The sequence below is a fragment of the Lycium barbarum genome, chromosome 6, assembly GCF_019175385.1.
Source record: "Lycium barbarum isolate Lr01 chromosome 6, ASM1917538v2, whole genome shotgun sequence".
Taxonomy (NCBI): domain Eukaryota; kingdom Viridiplantae; phylum Streptophyta; class Magnoliopsida; order Solanales; family Solanaceae; genus Lycium; species Lycium barbarum.
In genome coordinates, this window is record NC_083342.1 from 132,430,671 (window position 1) to 132,449,610 (window position 18,940).

Below are 18,940 nucleotides of genomic sequence, written 5' to 3' on the forward strand. Positions count from 1 at the left end.
GTCCATTAACACGACCGCTCAAATCCATTTAGAAAAACCAGTTGAATCTACCACTAACCCGATCTTGAAACAAAATCCAGAAGCCAACATATGGCTATGGCTCTGATATCATGTAGAGAAATATAGCAGAAGAAAAGTAAATCGGAGAAACCTTCTGCTAGCCCAAAATCGTTACTAAGATCGGAAGATTCAACTAAAGAAGAGGAAGCTATAGAAAGGAGAACTTGGTTATGGAAGAAAGGCTTCCTTGAATTTGCTTGTATTACTTTCAATTGGGTTGTGTTGGGTTAACTTGGGTTGATTACAAATGTTCAAGACCATCCCTATTTATACTTGTCTAGGGATGGTTCTAGATAGAATTATCTAGATATATCTACAAAATATCTAGTTAGTCTTATCTTCTAACACTACTCTAGAATATCTAAATTTTTCTTTAAGATAATTATCCAAAATCCTACACTAGACTATTCTAGATCTCTTACTAAATATCTAGAATTTTTTATACCTCTAAAAAATTAACTTTACTTCTTCACAATTTTAACATTGTCAAATCTTTTGAACTCTATGGCATTTACCTTTTTATGGTACCCATAAAAGACACTGATTTAATTATTGCATCTCCTTTTTTTGTACCTACCATTATTGTTCGTTACATCTAGTCATTTCAAAGGTAAATCTAACGAGTACATTTTCTAAGATTGATAAATTGATGTCACATTTGGATCATATCTCTCTCTGCTTCAGTTATTTGATGATTTTGTAATGTCGAATCATGAATCTCTCTCTCTCTATTGCTTTAGATACCTGGTGGTTATTCCAATATTCTATCGAATTTAAGAAAATTGTGATTATTTTTAAATTTGATGCAATTCCAAAAGGAAGACCGATCTTATAAAGTTCCAGCGGAAGTTTTGTAACCAACAAATGATATGCAACAGCAGTTTAAAGATATAGTAATTGATACTAGTATCTAAATGCTGGAAATAGTCAAAAAAAAAAAAGTACACAAAACTATGTTGAAATTGCATGGTGTTTTATTCAATCAGCACATCTAATAAGAACTTTTCAATTTTCAGTGTACATTGACTATGTAAAAGAATTCTTCAATTATCATGTGTGTTTACAGATTGATTAGTACACATTCTTTTAACTAGTTTTTTGTGCCATTGAAAATAAGAACGATCACCCTCTTAGTACCCTTGGAAAATTGGTGGTGGTGGTGAGGCGTATAGCGAGCCCAAATTTGGAGGAAGAGCAACATCCTCAAAAGTGGGTGGAGGTGGAGAAATTATTGGAGCTGGTGGTGGTGGTGATTTAGCAGGTGGAGGTGAGGCCACAGATGGTGGTGGTGAGTGAACCGGAGGCGGTGGTGATGCTACTGGAGGTGGAGGTGAGGCAATCAGTGGTGGTGGTGATAACGCTACTGGAGGTGGTGGTGAGTGGACTGGAGGTGGAGGTGACGCTACCAGAGGTGGTGGTGAGTGGATTGGAGGTGGAGGTGGAGGTGGAGGTGGAGGTGAGACAACTGGTGGTAGTGGTGAGGCTACTGGAGGTGGTGGTGAGTGGACTGGAGGTGGAGGTGAGTGGATCGGAGGTGGAGGTGAGGCTACCGGTGGTGGTGGTGAGGCTACTGGAGGTGGTGGTGAGTGGACTGGAGGTGGAGGTGAGTGGACTGGAGGTGGAGGTGAGTGGATCGGAGGTGGAGGTGAGGCTATCGGTGGTGGTGGTGAGGCTACTGGAGGTGGTGGTGAGTGGACTGGAGGTGGAGGTGAGGCTACCTGTGGTGGAGGTGAGTGGATCGGAGGTGGAGGTGAGGCTACCAGTGGTGGTGGTGAGTAGACTGGAGGTGGAGATGAGGCCACTGGTGGTGGAGGAGATGCTACCGGAGGTGGTGGAGAGTGGACTGGAGGTGGAGGTAAGGCTTTTGGTGGTGGAGGAGGTGAGGCGACCGGTGGTGGTGGAGATGCGACAGGCGGGGGAGGTGAGGCCACTAGCTTTGGAGGAGGCTTTGTTTTTGGTGCTGATGGTTTTGGAGGAGTTTTCACGTGTTTTGGTGGAGATTGTTTAGGTGTTGAAGGGGTTTCTTTGTGTGGACCTTTTGGACTCTGCCCTTCCGGTCCAAATCCGCAATGACCTTTACTGCAATCAATAGGGTTGCTCACAACCGGGAAACACTCTTTCTCCGTCTTTTGATCTAATTTTCCCGCCAAACAATTCTCATTATCATCTATCTCAAGATCATTGGATGGCATACATGTTTGATCCGTGCTCTCGAAGTAGTTCTTAGAGAATGTGAATTTCGCCAAACTGGGCAAGGTACAAAGGTTCTTCGGAACATTTCCCATGAATTTGTTGGATGCAATGTCAAAGACTTCAACTTTCTGCATGGATTTCAAATCCTTAGGTAAGGATCCAACGAACTTATTTCCGCTGATATCGAACACTGTTAGGCTCGTAAGCTTAGTAATCTCTTCAGGCAAACAACCAGAGAGTTCATTGTTAGTCAGTACAAGCTCATCTAGTGTGCCCATTTTACCAATACTGTGTGGGATGCAACCATAGAATTTGTTATTCGCCAATACCACCACGGAAGCATTGGAATTGCCCAAGCTTTCGGGGATGGTGGAATGGAATCGGTTATTGTTGATAAATATGGCATCAAGATTCTTCTCAAATAGCGTGCTAGGCACTTGACCTTCAAAGTTGTTGAACCTCAGATCAAGGTATTTGAGTTTAGGCAACTCGAGCACAACATCCGGGAATGGCCCCACGAAACGATTGTTGCTGAAATCAATCTCATCCAAAAGCGTAAGATTTTTAACGCTCTTGGGAACGATTCCACAAAACCGATTAGAGTTAATATGGATGAGACTAATATCAGCCAAGAGACCAAGTTCCACAGGAAGGTGTCCCGCTATGTCTGCATGGTTAAGATCAATTCCCGCAACAACAGAGATGTTGGGATCATCAAGAGCGCGGTCACAAAAGACTCCATTATAGGCACAAACATTTGTACCCTCCCAATTAGCCGTGAAGTTTGTTGGATCAGAGTAAATAGCTTTCTTCCATGCCTGAAGAGCAACATATGCTTTCTTCAACCTGGCATTCGCGAATGTCATGTTAATGGTCATCTCATACTCGTATGTATCCGGAAGCTCGCCATTATTGTCACCTAAAAGCTGGCGACGGGCAATAGAAGCGGCCTCAACATCAGATAATGCAGAAGATGATGGAGAAATGGAACAGAATGATACAAGGAAAAAGAGAAAGCAACCTAAGGCCACCATGTTTTTCAAGTCCACCTGGGTAAGGCCCAAGGCTGCTTTTGATAATATGTTCTGCAAAGGAAAATGGAGGGTATTATATGGAGGCAAAGGAAGGAAAGTTAATGGTTGATAGGCTATTAGTGAATTTTGAGCACCACAGAATTTGGATGGTCAAAATAAACTCACACACATTTTAACGGTTTGTTGAGTTTCTTGGAATTAAGAAATGAATGAACAGAGGTCGTCTTTTTATCCATCCTTTACCTACTAGCATGGAAAATCACCAATTACACTTGTTCTTTTTAACGTTTGAAACAAATGGAGTTTTATTTATAAACATATTTTATTTTCTTTATGCTAGTAAATAATTGCTGCATATTTTCACTTAAAGTTTTCACAATGCATTGGCTTGCTCCGACTCCAGTTCTTCCGTTGATAGTTCTTCCAGTATCCTTGGCACATTCAGTTAGATGACAATACAAAATCTCTCCACAAAATAATCCTCAATTACATGTCTTGCTAATTCTTAGTTCCGCAGTTAAATGATACAAACTACTGATTAAGTGGCTTTTGTGAAATAGGCAGAGGCTGATGTAAATGACAGTGGAACTGGACGTATTCACGTTAGGGAAGTTCTCTAAGCACCAAGAAGACTTACAATCTAGTAATGTTAATGAGTTTTCTACAAAATGTGTAAGTGTAGTTCGTATTCAAACAAAAATAGGCTTATGCTATTCCAAGTACTCATGCCTTAGGTTGCAGCTTGTCTACTAGAAAATTGGAATTTGAGGTAAAGTTGGCCTTTAAACGCGATGGGGATGCTTCGTGCGCTCAGTATGCCGATCATTCTTGTGTACAATTGAACCTGAACTTGATCTAAAAGCTCATTTTTCAGTGCTTTTCACATTTGACAGCGTTCAGCTAACCCAATATGCTCAAGTTAGGAACTTGGGACCGTTTGGCCATGAGAATTTTTCACCTTTTTCCGAAAAATTATTTCACTTTATTTGAAAAAACATTCAGCCACGAAAATTCCAAATACAACTTTAAGTTATATTTGAAATTTTAAAAACACCTAAAATCTTGTTTTCACTTTATATACATTCAAACAACTAAATATTCTTTGCAAAAACTATAACCAAACACAACTCCATCTTCAACTCCAACTTCAAAATTCCAAATAAAGTGAAAAATATTTGATTTTCATGGTCAAACACCTTCTTAGAAACAGTTAAGGTGCTTAATGATTTGACCAGGTCATTAACATGCACCCATCTCTTTAACTAGGTCTAGTAGGAATAGCAAACTGAAAGAAAGGGACGGGTGTGACACCATTGAGGAAAAAGACATCAACGGGTATGTCGAAACTTCACTGATATTAGAATTTCCCAAAACCAAACCATATTTACATTCAGAACAAATGGCAACTCCTAACCTACCCATAAAAGCACACTATTTTATGCTAACACTAACAAAAAATACGTGATAACATCCCCACAGGCTCAACATTACATCACCAGAAATTTTTACCACATTGGCCAAGATAATACACCATTCAACTCTTCCTTGACCTTATTATTTTGAAGCTCAAACAACATGCTTTTTATGAAGCTCCATATCAGTAGTCAATTCTAGTTGAGTCCCAAACAGCGTGTGTTCCTCTGGCTCTGAGCATTTTGGTGAAGGGTGAATCTGGCATTCTAGCTTTCTCCTCTTCCTCAAGCTCTTCTCTTGACCTTGGCAATCCATCAGGTATAGGACAATGTCTTTCCAATTTCGCCTCAAGATTCACAGCTTTGGCTGATTCTTTGCTTTCCTTTTTGGCTTTGTGCATGTCTATAACTCCATGTAAGCAGCCAATGAGAGTCTTTACTCCCCCTGCTTGAAGTATTAGCCTCTCTATCTCCTCCTTAGGTGCTTTTTCCTGGAAACAAAATAAAAATTCAATTCAATAACAGAGTTGGCAGGTGCTACAATTACATACTTAAGATCATCACAATATTCGTACAATAGATCACTTAAACTGGATTTACAAAAAGATCAAGCCGTACTAATAGGCTTGATGGGCATTTCTGACTTAAGAATCCAATTCAGATAGAATTGTTAGCTTACTTTTTTCTGGTATACCCACACAATGAAAACAGATTTTGGTCAACTCTTTTTCATTAGCCTTTTTGAATTTTTTTTAGCTTACCCGCACCTCCTCTAATTACACGGGTTACCCGCTACTACATCTCACCACCTGCTATATCTCACCAGCAGCTGTAGGGGGTAACTCTGCCCACTAAGGCCTGACAGATGAGAACAAATCACTTGAACCAAGTGTAATTGCCTCTAGGATTTGAACCTGAAACTTTATGGTTCTCAACCCACTTCACTGACCATTAAACCACACCCTTGGGTGCTCTTTTTCATTAGCTTTTACTTCAAAGTTCCTAGGAAATATTTAACCTTGAGTTTAATTTATGTGCACCAGTAGCTGATTAACAGGTACACCATCAGGTTATGTTGACATTAATGCAAGTCATATTCCAAAGAGCCAACTCTCTAAACATGAGTTAATTAATCTGTTAGAACCAAGACCCTACTATTTAACAACACATATAATAAATACAATATAGCTGTCTCCGGCAAATAAGAATACTGCAGAATTTTATTTCAAGAACATATGAAGGCCTGCTGATAAAGAACTTACTTCAAGATCTTTGAGTTCAAAATAGGCCTGCCAACAGCTATAGGAATCATCCCCTTCTAAAACAGAACAATAATCTGCAAATTACCATACACAGTCCATTAGTAATTCAATAAAGCAGGAAAAAACTTACTTTGACAACCAAAAAAGCAAGCTCATCCCACCATCCCAGTTTTTGTATGTGAATATAGACATGGATTTAAAAACTACACAAACTAGAATAAATCACAAATTTAATTAATTAATCGTATTTAACAATATACAATAAAAACTATTCAACCTCAATCATAGTTACCTTGCAAAACTGTTCTTTAATTATTTAAAGAAGATAAGCTAACAACGGAAAATTTTCCTTGCAAACACTGTTCTTCTTGTAAAAGGCGATGTATATATATAAAGAAATTTAAAAATATTTGACATGTATCCAAGTGTTATTATTAGTTAGTGTAAGTAATAAATTGAGATCTCCGTCTAATAATAAATCTAACGAGCAATCTAATACCATCTTACAACAAGCTAAGTAAACGTAAGAATCAAGAAAACACACGTACAAATAAAGAAGATCTGGTCATATATACCTGCAAGTTCATTTTCAGATTTTTCAATCAAAGGTGGATCTTTAACAACTCTATCAAACTTGGTTCTGCTAAAAGGTTCAAGCTTTGGTATATAAGCATGACTCCTTGAACAACAACGAATTCTTGATGAATTTACATCAAATCTTGAAGAATGAAGCTCATTATTAGCTCCAACAAGACATGAAGAAGATAAAGAATTGAGAGTCACTGAATGTAACATTTTCTTTTGTGTTAAAACCCAAATAAGATATCATCAAATTGCTCAATAAATTAAAAGAAACTTAAGGATCTATAAATAGAGGATGAGTTAAGATAATATTATGTATTTATAAAGAGAAAGGAGGGGTCAGAAAGAGTTGGGAAATGGATAAGGATGAGATATTTTTCTAATACTTTTTCTACACGAAGGTAGATAATGTTACATGTCGATGATGATTGGATTAGTGACAGGTAAATCGTGGCCGTTTATGGATTGTGTTTGCGTGTGATTTTTGATCAGATTGGCGGTCTTAAAATGGAAACGTATGATGCGGCGCCCTGTTATATAAGTGGGGTTCTTTTTGGGATATTTTTATGACATACTGTGTGTGGAAATTTTAAAGATATTTTTATGAGCCCACAGGTTTTCTTTATACTTTTTGCTTTTTCCAACTTGGATTTGTCTTGAAGCAGGAGAAAGAATTTTTTATTTTATTTTTGGGTTTTTCTGCGGGCGTCCAATATCTGGTGGTGCAAATTGGCCTTTTCCCTTCTCCTTTGCAAAAAAGAATATCATCATTGTGATCGTGACTTGAAAAAAGAAAGAAGAGAAGGAACTTGGAGTTGGCGCCCACATAACTGATTACTTGCTTACTAAAAAAATCATAGTTCTCGAACGAGCCATTAAAAAGATTCTGAAACATCTTCGGAATTAGATATTGTTCGGAGTCTAATTAGTCATATTTAAATGGCGTGTTTGCATGAACCATTTTGGAATAGCACTTCTAATAAGACATTTTCCATTATTAGGACTCTAACACGAATCAAAATAGAGGAATCTCAACCGTCACACACTATAAACTTTGGTAAGAAATTTGTTATTGTCAGTATTTTACATAAAATGATTCTCTAGATACTAATCTTGACCAATGAAAAATAGAATGTCCGTTAATTAGAAAATAAGCTATCATTCACTTACTTGTATGGATGCAAAATTGAATGGTAAACCAACAGTAGAAATAAGAAAAAAAGAATAAATAAAATAAAATAAAATAAATTACTTTTATATACATGACAGTGCGACACTATAAATCACAAAAAAAATATTATTGCACGACAGTATTCATAATAAGCGGAGATTTAGAACTGAAAAATGAGAAAGCGATTTATTATAATATGTTACTGTTTTAATAATGAAAAAAGTTATATGATCAATTTAAACAAATCTAAATATGAAAAACAAATAGACACAAGGGAAAAGGTGATGACGCATTATCGTGTCTTTTTAGAAAGTAAATTTCACTTTATTCCCTTAATCTTAAATTGAATCGACAATGTCATGACTTACGAATGAATGGCCTGGACCAATTGACAAAGTAATTCTATTAGAAATTCTTTAATAAGTGGATTCACATATTTAATATAATTATACATAGATATGCTATCAATTAAAGATATTCATTTTTCTGATTTAATAAAATATTAATTTTATGACATAAATATATAATTCTTATGTTATAAAGTATGGATTTTATATGCGTAGAAACCTAATTAATTCTTCAGTTATAATTAATAGGTTCATAACTGAAGAGTTACACCTTTTCTGAAAAGTTTTGAAGAGTTATGTCTCTTCCGAAGTGATGTCTCACTATTCTATATATTGGTACTGAATTCTTTTCATCTCTGTCTCATTAGGAGAAGTATCAAAAAGAAAGTAACAAGACTTACAAGATTATGACTTCATTTAATCGATTCTTACTACGGATCAAAGGTAAGTGTCCTTACTATTCTTCTAAATTTATATCTATGTCTAATGATTTACTTGCGATCTTGTATGGACTTTATAAAATTTTCCATCAATCCAACATCGATTAAGTGGCTATATTCGGGATCCAGATTGATAAATATCGACTTATAGAACAAATTAGGTGCTTATTATGTTGCAGCTTGCAGAGTCGGTTATCCCTTTATCTCCCTTCTATGTTATAGTATCACATCTCCTTTTCTAGCATCCCTAGCTATCTTACTTTCGGTACTTCAATTATAACTCTATCATTCAAGCATCAGTTTAATTATTAGCTATTGTAATTGAATTAGTTCCTATCAATACAAATTGAGAATTTGGTTACTATTTCATTGTTGTTTGCTACGGATAATCCCTTGAACAATAATTTTCGACAATTAACCTTTAAAACTGTTACGTTTTGTTCAACTCCTACATACTTGAGGATGACAAAAACTAACCATGAACGTGTGCTGCAATTGTTCTTGTATGCGACAGGATTCATATTAAAGTTTGTCCCAAAAAATAGTACAGTAATTATCTAAACTCTTTATTTTTTTCACCTACTAGCTAGTTGAAAGATTATTCCGATGGAGTTATTATGCTAGAATGAAATCACAACCAGTGATAAAATTGACACATGCTGGTTAGCAACCTAATGTAAATGTTAGCTAAGTTTGGCTGGGTTTTGTGATATATTCTTTAGAGTGATGTGATCATTAAGGATTTTCAGTGAAGCAGAGTGCAATTCGTGAAGCTCTGACTTGATAGGATTAAGAAGCTAAATAATGTAAGCTAAAGCGAAAGAATTAGTTTAATTTAATATTAATAGCGTCAATATCTTCAAGTTTTTGAGTTTAAGATTATACTATAGTGCATGTGTATACAAGACCGTCAAGACCAATCGCACAGTTATCTTCACATAAACAAAAATAAGAAGAAGTTGCTAATTGTTATCTCCAAGACTCCAACCATCACACCAACATCGTCACATGTTTTAGACTATGTAAGGAAAATTTACATCTAGTCCGATATTTGGATTAGATGTTAATTAAGAAACTTACGAAATCACACAAACAATAAAAACCAAATGCAGTCACGATATCAATTTCAATTTAAGTTTCAGCAAATATCATTTTCTTTTCTTATAAAAGAAGTCTTCTGGTAATGAAATCTTAATATTTAATTAAAATGTATAAGATTTTTGTTCAAATTGTAAATGATTAGCTTTACACTACCCAACACATGGACAAAAGAATCATCCAAAATCCGTTATCACAATAAATTATAGGAAAAAGGTCAAAAATGCCCCTCTACTTTGGGAAAAGGGCTAAAAATATCCTCAGTTACAAATTTGGGTCAAAAATACCCCTGTCATCATTAAAGTTTTCAAATATACCCTTATCTTAGCGGAAATTCCTAAAATAACCCGATTTGATTTTTAGACCTCTCCATTTAAACCCGACCCAACTGCATAAAAAAAATCATATGCGACCAACTTGTTCTCGAGTCCTGCATCTGGAGCCACTGAGCACAAGAGCGGGTAACCCATATGCGTTTTTTATTTAGTTGGGTCGAGTTTAAATGGAGCGGGTTTAAAAATGAATTAGTTATGATGTGATTTCTGTTATGACAGGAGTATATTTGAAAAATTTTAATGACGGGAGGAGTATTTTTTACCCAAATTTGTAATAAGGATATTTTTAGCCCTTTTTCCAAAGTATAGGGCCATTTTTGACACTTTTCCCTAAATTAAAATCCTAAAACCAAATGTTTTCACGTTATCAAACGGAAACTACCCTGCACATGCAATATCCAAACACTTGTCTTTGGTTTGGTTCCTCGAGAGGGGCTAAAACAAAACTAAAAGATCATTTTTGTTATGAAATATATTATGGATGTCCAATACACAAATATAATGTTTCTCCTCCACCATCTTAATGGTTCCTCAATTTTCCTCCACCATCTTAATGGTTCCTCCATTTTCTCATATATTGAATGTATATGTAGCACTATAAATAGAGGCATAAGTTTTCATATGAAATACACTTGTAACACATTTTGGAAGAATAGTAAAAATCTCTCCTCTTTTGTCATTCTATTTCTATGGTTTTCATCCTTTAATATTGTGACTCTTTTAGCTTCATTTTATAACACGTTATCAGCACGAGACTCTGCCGTTCCGAGCAAATACTTTAAAGCCTCGAAGATATTGATTTTCTATCTTTCTTTACTAATGGCAAATCTTACCAAACGTGAATTTGTAGCTTTAGATATATCCGGCAATACCTATATGTCTTGGATTCTTGACGCCGAAATTCACCTTAATGCGATGGGTCTGGCAGACACCATCAAAGATAAAAATGAGGCATCAAACCAAGACCGTGCCGAGGCTATGATAATCCTCCGCCATCACCTTGATGAGGACTTGAAAATGGAATATCTCACTGTTAAAGATCCTCTTACTCTGTGGAATAATTTAAAAGATAGATATGACCACCTGAAGATGGTCATACTTCCACAAGCACGTTTTGATTGGCTCCATTTAAGGCTACAAGATTTTAAATCTATTAAGGCATATAATTCCACCATGTTTAAAATTATTTCTCAGTTAAAATTATGTGGTGAAAATATTACTGATCATGATATGCTGGAGAAAACATTCTACACTTTTCTTGCCTCGAGTATGCTCCTGCAGCAGCAATACCGAGAGATGAAATTCAAGAAATATTCTGATTTAATATCACATCTTTTAGTGGCTGAACAACATAATGAATTATTAATAAAAAATCATGAAAGCCGACCCACTGATACTGCCCCATTCCCTGAAGTGAATGAGGCAAATTTTCGTCATTCTAGGCGTGAAAGAGGTTGTGGCCCCAGTCGTGGTCATGGTCGTGGTCGAGGAAGGAATTTTAATCATGATTCTCGTCTTGCACCAAATAATATCCTTCACCACCAGCAGTGTAAAAGGAAGGATGAAAAGCATAAAGCTGTGCAAAAGAAAAATTCAGAAAATAAATGCTTCCAATGTGGAGGAAAGGGGCACTGGTCACGTACCTGTCGTACGCCAAAACACCTAGTTGATCTGTATCAAGCCTCTCTCAAAAGGGCAGAAAAGGATGCCGAAGCAAATTTTATTTCTGAAGATAATGTTGAGCCCATGCATCTAGATGTGGCAGATTTCTTTGAACTCCCTGAAGGGAAAATAGATCATTTGATCGGTGATGGATCTCTAAAAACTTAGATATTTCATACGTGTCATTTGTATGTGGTTATGTTTCCATGTTTATATAATAAAATGTGTGTAATGCTTTGTCTAATCATAATATCTACTTCGATATTCACTTATCTATTATTTCATTTTGAAGAATCTATGGAAATTCCTCAAATTTTATTTGGATCAATGACCAATCATGAAGATATTTGTGTGATTGATAGTGGAACAACGCATGCCATATTCAAAGACGAGAAATACTTTTCTCACTTGCGTAGAAAAAGGGGAAATATTAATACAATTTCTGGCAATTCGAAATTGATTGAAGGCTCCGGAAGAGCTACTATATTTCTGACTAAGGGGACGAAACTTGTTATAGAAGATGCATTATTTTCTTCTAAATCCCCAAGAAACTTGTTAAGTTTCAAAGATATCCGCCGTAATGGATATCACGCTGAGACATTAAACGAAATAAATGATGAATATCTTGTCATTACAAAGAATGTCTCCGGCCAGAAATATGTTTTGGAGAAATTGTCAACTTTGTCTTCTGGTCTGTATTATGCAAAAATTAGTACAATTGAAGCACACTCGATCGTAAACCAGAAGTTTAATGATTCAAGTACTTTTGTGCTTTGGCATGACCGAATAGGTCACCCTGGATCAATAATGATGAGACGAATTATTGAAAATTCAAATGGGCATCCACTTAAGAACCTGAAGATTCTTGAAAGTGGTGAATTTTCATGTGCTGCTTGTTATCAGGGTAAATTGATAGCTAAGCCATCACCAATGAAAGTTGACATTGAATCCCCTGCTTTTCTAGAACGTATACATGGGGATATATGTGGACCTATTCATCCACCTTGTGGGTCATTCAGATATTTTATGATCCTAATAGACGCATCTTCAAGATGGTCTCATGTGTGCCTCCTATCGTCTCGAAACCTGGCGTTTGCGAAATTATTGGCACAAATAATACGCTTAAGGGCACAGTGTCCGAATTATCCCATTAAGGCTATACACCTCGATAATGCCGGAGAATTTACGTCTCAATCTTTTGATGATTATTGTTTATCAGTTGGGATAAAAGTTGAACATCATGTAGCACGTGTTCATACCCAAAATGGTCTTGCTGAGTCATTTATTAAACGACTACAATTGATAGCAAGACCACTACTTATGAAAACACGGTTGCCCACTACCGTCTGGGGACATGCTATCTTACATGCAACATCTCTTATTCGTCTCAGACCGACTCATTATAATAAATACTCCCCGTCACAATTAGTATTTGGTCATGAACCAAATATTGCTCATCTCCGAATCTTTGGTTGTGCTGTATATGTGCCTGTAGCACCACCACAGCGTACTAAGATGGGCCCCCAAAGAGGGTTAGGTATATATGTTGGGTTTGAATCACCCTCTATTATTCGCTATCTTGAGCCATTGACGGGAGATTTATTCACTGCTCGATTTGCAGATTGTCGATTTGATGAAACAAATTTTCCACAATTAGGGGGAGAGAGAAAAGAAATCAAAAGAGAAATTGTGTGGAAAGTTCCATCACTATCTCATTCTGATCCACGTCCCCCCATATGTGAACAGGAGATCCAGAAGATCATTCACTTGCAAAAAATAGCAAATCAAATGTCAGACGCATTTACTGATTTGAAAAGGATAACTAAGTCACATATCCCTGCAGAGAATGTGCCTATCCGAATTGATGTCCCAAAGGGACAATCTACTAGTGTCATAGCCTCTGAATCTCATACACGCCTGAAGCGTGGTAGGCCATTGGGTTCTAAGGATAAAAATCCTAGAAAAAGAAACACGAAAAATGATCAAAATGACACTATGAAATAATATCATGAAGATATTCAAGATCTGACTAATCTTGATACTCCTGAAGATATTAGGGAACCCGAGACTCAAGTAAATAAAGAACTATCATTGAGTTCTTCTAGTAATGGGATAAATTTGAATCGATCGAAGATTATGGTGGATAATGTTTTTGCATATAATGTTGCCCTAAATATTATGAAAGACATTGACGATCAGGAACCCCAATCTGTCGAAGAATGTCGACGAAGATATGATTGGCCAAAATGGCAAGAGGCAGTTCAATCAGAATTAAATTCACTTGCCAAACGTGAGGTTTTTGGACCTGTAGTCCAAACGCCCAATGGTGTAAAACCAATTGGCCATAAATGGGCTTTTGTGCAAAAAATGAATGAGAGAAATGAAATTATGAGATACAAGGCACGCCTTGTTGCACAAGGATTCTCTCAACGACCCGGTATCGACTATGAAGAAACATATTCACCAGTTATGGATGGCATAACATTTCGATATCTCATCAGTTTAGCTGTACATGAAAACCTTGAAATACATCTGATGGATGTGGTTACAGCTTACCTTTATGGCTCACTTGATAATGAAGTCTATATGAAAATTCCTAAAGGATTTAAAATGCCTGAAGCAATTAACTCAAAGTCTCGGGAGATGTATTCAATTAGATTACAAAGATCGTTGTATGGTCTAAAACAATCAGGGCGCATGTGGTACAATCGCCTCAGTGAGTACTTGGTAAAAGAAGGTTATATAAATGATGCCATTTATCCATGTGTTTTTATTAAGAAAGCAAAATCGGAGTTCGTTATAATCGCTGTTTATGTTGATGACATAAACCTAATTGGAACTCCAGAAGAGCTCCAAAAGGCGATTGAATATTTAAAGAAAGAATTTGAGATGAAAGATCTGGGAAAATCAAAACTTTGTCTTGGTTTGCAGATTGAACATTTGACAGATGGGATCCTTATCCATCAATCTGATTATACCGAAAAGGTTTTAAAACGATTTTACATGGACAATGCGCATCCTTTAAGTACTCCAATGGTTGTTCGCTCACTTGAAGTGAGTAAAGATCCGTTCCGACCTCAAGAAGAAAATGAAGAGCTTCTTGGTCCTGAAGTACCATATCTTAGTGCAATTGGTGCACTTATGTATCTTGCTAACGATACAAGACCTGACATAGTGTTCTCTGTTAATTTGCTAGCAAGATATAGCTCTTCTCCTACACGAAGACATTGGAACGGAGTTAAGCATATATTGCGATATCTGAAGGGAACTAGCGATATGGGTCTGTTTTATACTAACAAAGGTAGTACAGATCTTGTTGGTTATGCAGATGCAGGTTATTTATCTGATCCACATAAAGCTCGATCTCAAACAGGCTATCTGTTTACATGCGGAGGTACTGCTATATCATGGCGATCCACAAAGCAGTCCATTGTTGCTACTTCTTCGAATCATGCTGAGATAATAGTCATTCATGAAGCAAGTAGAGAATGTGTGTGGTTGAGATCAGTGATACATTTCATCAGAGAAAGATGTGGCTTGAAGTGTGATACAAAATTGCTCACAATATTATATGAAGATAATGCTGCATGCATAGCTCAATTAAAAGGAGGATTTATAAAAGGAGATAGAACGAAGCACATTTCACCAAAGTTATTTTTCACACATGATCTACAGAAGAAAGGTGATATTGATGTGCAACAAATTCGTTCAAGTGACAATCCTGCAGATTTGTTCACCAAATCTTTGCCAACTTCAACTCTTGAGAAGATGATATTCAAGATTGAAATGCGAAGACTCCGACATCTGAATATTGGTCTTCGTCAGGGGGAGTGAAATACGCGTTGTACTCTTTTTTCCTTAACCAAGTTTTGTCCCATTGGGTTTTGTTGGTAAGGTTTTTAATGAGGCAACTCTCAAAGCGTATTACTAGATATGTGTACTCTATTTCCTTCATTGAGGTTTTTTCCCACAGGGTTTTTCCCAATAAGGTTTTTAACGATGCACATCATCTATGGACATTCAAGGGGGGGTGTTATGAAATATATTATGGATGTGCAATACACAAATATAATGCTTCTGCTCCACCATCTTAATGGTTCCTCCATTTTCCTCCACCATCTTAATGGTTCATTCATTTTCTCATACATTGAATGCATATGTAGCACTATAAATAGAGGCATAAGTTTTCATATGAAATACACTTGTAACACATTTTGGAAGAATAGTAAAAACCTCTCCTCTTTTGTCATTCTATTTCTATGGTTTTCATCCTTTAATATTGTGACTCTTTTAGCTTCATTTTATAACAATTTTTTAATTTTTTTCCTTTAATTTTGCAACTGTACTTTTAAAAAAAATTAAGGAATCAACATCCAAAATCATACCAAAATAGTAACACATTAGCAGTCGTATTTCGAACCTTGTCCTTTATTCATTTTTGAAATGGAAGTTCCAGTACTGGTTTGGTAGGATTAGAAGCGAAGTGAATTTCCTTAGTCCGTGCAAATTTGAAGATGATAAAAAAATGGACATATAAAATTACTAAATTTTACTTCTCAGTACAAAATAAGAAATCATTGTTATCTTTCACCTTTAGTTTTTCCTCTTTCAGTACAACATAAGAAATCATTTTTATGTTTCACCTTTAGTTTTTCCTCTTTCTTACATTCAGTTTTTTTTTTTTTTTTTTTTTTTTATGACATGTGAACCCGCAGCCGCTACCCTTCGGGTGCGCACAGGGTAAACTCAGCTTCTGTGCAATAGCTCGCAAACCACACAGAAGAGGTAGCCCGCACTAGGCAAGCCCGGTGCGACGAGCTCGACCCAGAAGGCAAATCCCCTACTGTCGTAGGCAGGGGATTTCGAACCTGAAACCTCCATTATGAAAGCCCCATGCTCAACCAACTGAGCCCCTTGCGGGTCTTACATTCAGTTTTTAAAGTTGAAAAACTCATTTATTGTTAATATACTTGTTGCCGTCTAATTAAAATTGTATTTGAGTAACTAACAACATGACTTGAGATATCTATAGCAAAACTGCAATTTATTTTCATATATCCTAAAGTTGTTTAAGCGTCACTCTCCTCGTTGCCACTACATAGTCATAACTCATTAGACACGTTATTTTGATGCGTTGGGCTACTCGTTGCATCGAGCTGGTTGTTTGTCTAATCCTACCGCTTTTGACACGGAGGTAGTTTTTTTATCCTTATATTAAGCGATTCAACTCTAACCAGATTTATTACTTCGACAGTTTTTGGTGACAATCATAAAAAATAATAGTGATGAGCAGTGATATAACCAGGATTTTAACAAAGAGGGTTCAAAAATATAAAGAAGCAGACAAACGAAAAAGCCAAGGGGGTTTAACGTTTACTATATATACACAAAAAAATAATTTTCACCTTATATATACAGTGTAATTTTTTGCTGAAGGGGTTACTCCTGAGCCCTTACTGGCTCCACCCCCGGTAAAGTGTATGATTGAACCCCAACTCAATACGTATCATTTTTTAAAGTTAGCTGACGCATTAGAAAGAGCAAGCTAAGACCTTTCAAACCATTTTCAGCTTAGTTGGCTTAGGTCCCAGGCACATACGTAACTATATTATCTCTCTTTTTTGCTTTTCTACTTTTTTAAAAGACAAGACGATAATATTATGGTTGTGACACAATGCGATTTTAAATTAGTATGCATTTTAAATTAGTACTCCCTCTCTTTCAACATACTTGTCCTGCTTTGTTTTTCGAGAGTCAAATTATTTGAATTTTGATTAGTATTTTTAAATGTATTTCCATATTAATATAAGAAGAATCGCAGTAACAACAACAACACACCTAATGTAATCTCATAACTGGAGTTTGGGAAGGAGGGAATTGTACACAACTTTACACCGACCTTGTGAAGGTAGAGAGGTTGTTTTCAATAGATCTTCGGTTCAAATAACACATATCAAAACACGTATGATACAGTAGAGAAAAGAACAGTAGCAACAACATATAACACGATAACCAAAGCAAAGGAAATAACATGTAATAATCAAGTCAAAGCATGAGATAATAGGATCATAATAATAATAATAATAATAATAATAATAATAATAATAATAATAATAATAATAATAATAATAATTAGACAATGCTTGATTGCCTAATAACCTTCTACTCTAATACTCGATCTCTGTAACCTTATATCTAGGGTCATGTTCTTGATAAGCTGCATTTGCTCTGTGTTCTATCTACTCACTTCTCACATACGTACTTCTTCAGCCTACCATTACCTCACCTCAAAACCCACCATAGCCAACCTCTCACACCTCCTCATTGGGGCATTAGAGCATTTCCTTTTCATAAGTCCGAACCACCTTAGCCTCACTTCTTTCATCTTGTCCACCGCAAAGGCCACCCCCATCTTGTCCCGAATATCGCCGTTCCTAATTCCATCTCTTATAGTATGCCCACACATTCATGACTAGCCAACACTTTGCCTTGTACAACATAATGTCACACCCCAATCATGATAGGGCATGATAGGCACCCGACCCCTACTTAGAATCGAGCGAACCCGCTAGTTCCCTGCCAAAATTATTCATGACCATAGCTATGGCATATCACCGTACTCGTTCTCACATAATACTTCCTTAACATCATTTGTATCATTTACAACAAGATTCCACTCATAACATCTCAAGAAACATGATTCATGTCAAACTACTATTCAAGAATACCACAATTTTCATATTTGTAACCCAATTTCTACTTTCTTCCATCATACAAGTCTTTCAACCATTTAATACTCTTAATAGCACGAAATGAACATAAAATTCACCTTTGATTATGTAGGAATGGGCTTTGGATGAAAATACTTCACTTGGAGAAAACCCTAGCTTCAACTCCAAAGAGATTCTTGACTTCTAGCAACCCTAATGAGCACCCATACCCTTGATTCCACCAATTTTTGGTGTTTGATCTTTGATTTACCTTGGGTTTATGCTAATGAAATGTATGGAACCTTCTAGAGGTCTTGAGAGAAGTGGAGAAGATGTAAAAATGAAAAATTAGAAGTGGGAACTTATATTTATACTTAGAAAAATACTCAGCCTGATGGGACTTATACGGACCCTTATACGGTCTGTATAAGTGACCGTATTTCACCATCAGGGAAATTCCCTTTCTGTAAGGTTATGCAGACCCTTTATACAGACCGTATAAGTGGTCGTATAACTCCATAAGTTAATCTCGTCGTTTCGTTTGATCTCCAATCCTTATGGAACCTTCTTAGCACTTGTTTAGCACTTCATTAACAATCTAAGGAGGGTTATAACTCTTCCTTAAGACATTATT

At 36.3% G+C, this 18,940-nt stretch overlaps 2 protein-coding genes across 2 annotated transcripts; both read right to left on the reverse strand.

The window, feature by feature from the left end:
- Window positions 1-1,000: 1,000 nt before the first annotated feature.
- On the reverse strand, window positions 1,001-3,316 carry LOC132599105 (pollen-specific leucine-rich repeat extensin-like protein 1). The gene has a single exon (XM_060312321.1). The coding sequence runs from the start codon at window positions 3,285-3,287 to the stop codon at window positions 1,191-1,193; it is 2,097 nt and encodes a 698-aa protein (XP_060168304.1). The 5' UTR covers window positions 3,288-3,316; the 3' UTR covers window positions 1,001-1,190.
- A 1,309-nt stretch (window positions 3,317-4,625) lies between these two features.
- Window positions 4,626-6,836, reverse strand: LOC132599106 (CCG-binding protein 1). The gene is made up of 3 exons (XM_060312322.1): window positions 6,537-6,836; window positions 5,962-6,035; window positions 4,626-5,190 (listed from the first exon to the last, which is right to left on the reverse strand). Exons 1-3 carry the CDS (start codon window positions 6,754-6,756, stop codon window positions 4,885-4,887), a joined length of 600 nt encoding a protein of 199 aa, XP_060168305.1. The 5' UTR covers window positions 6,757-6,836; the 3' UTR covers window positions 4,626-4,884.
- Window positions 6,837-18,940: the final 12,104 nt, after the last annotated feature.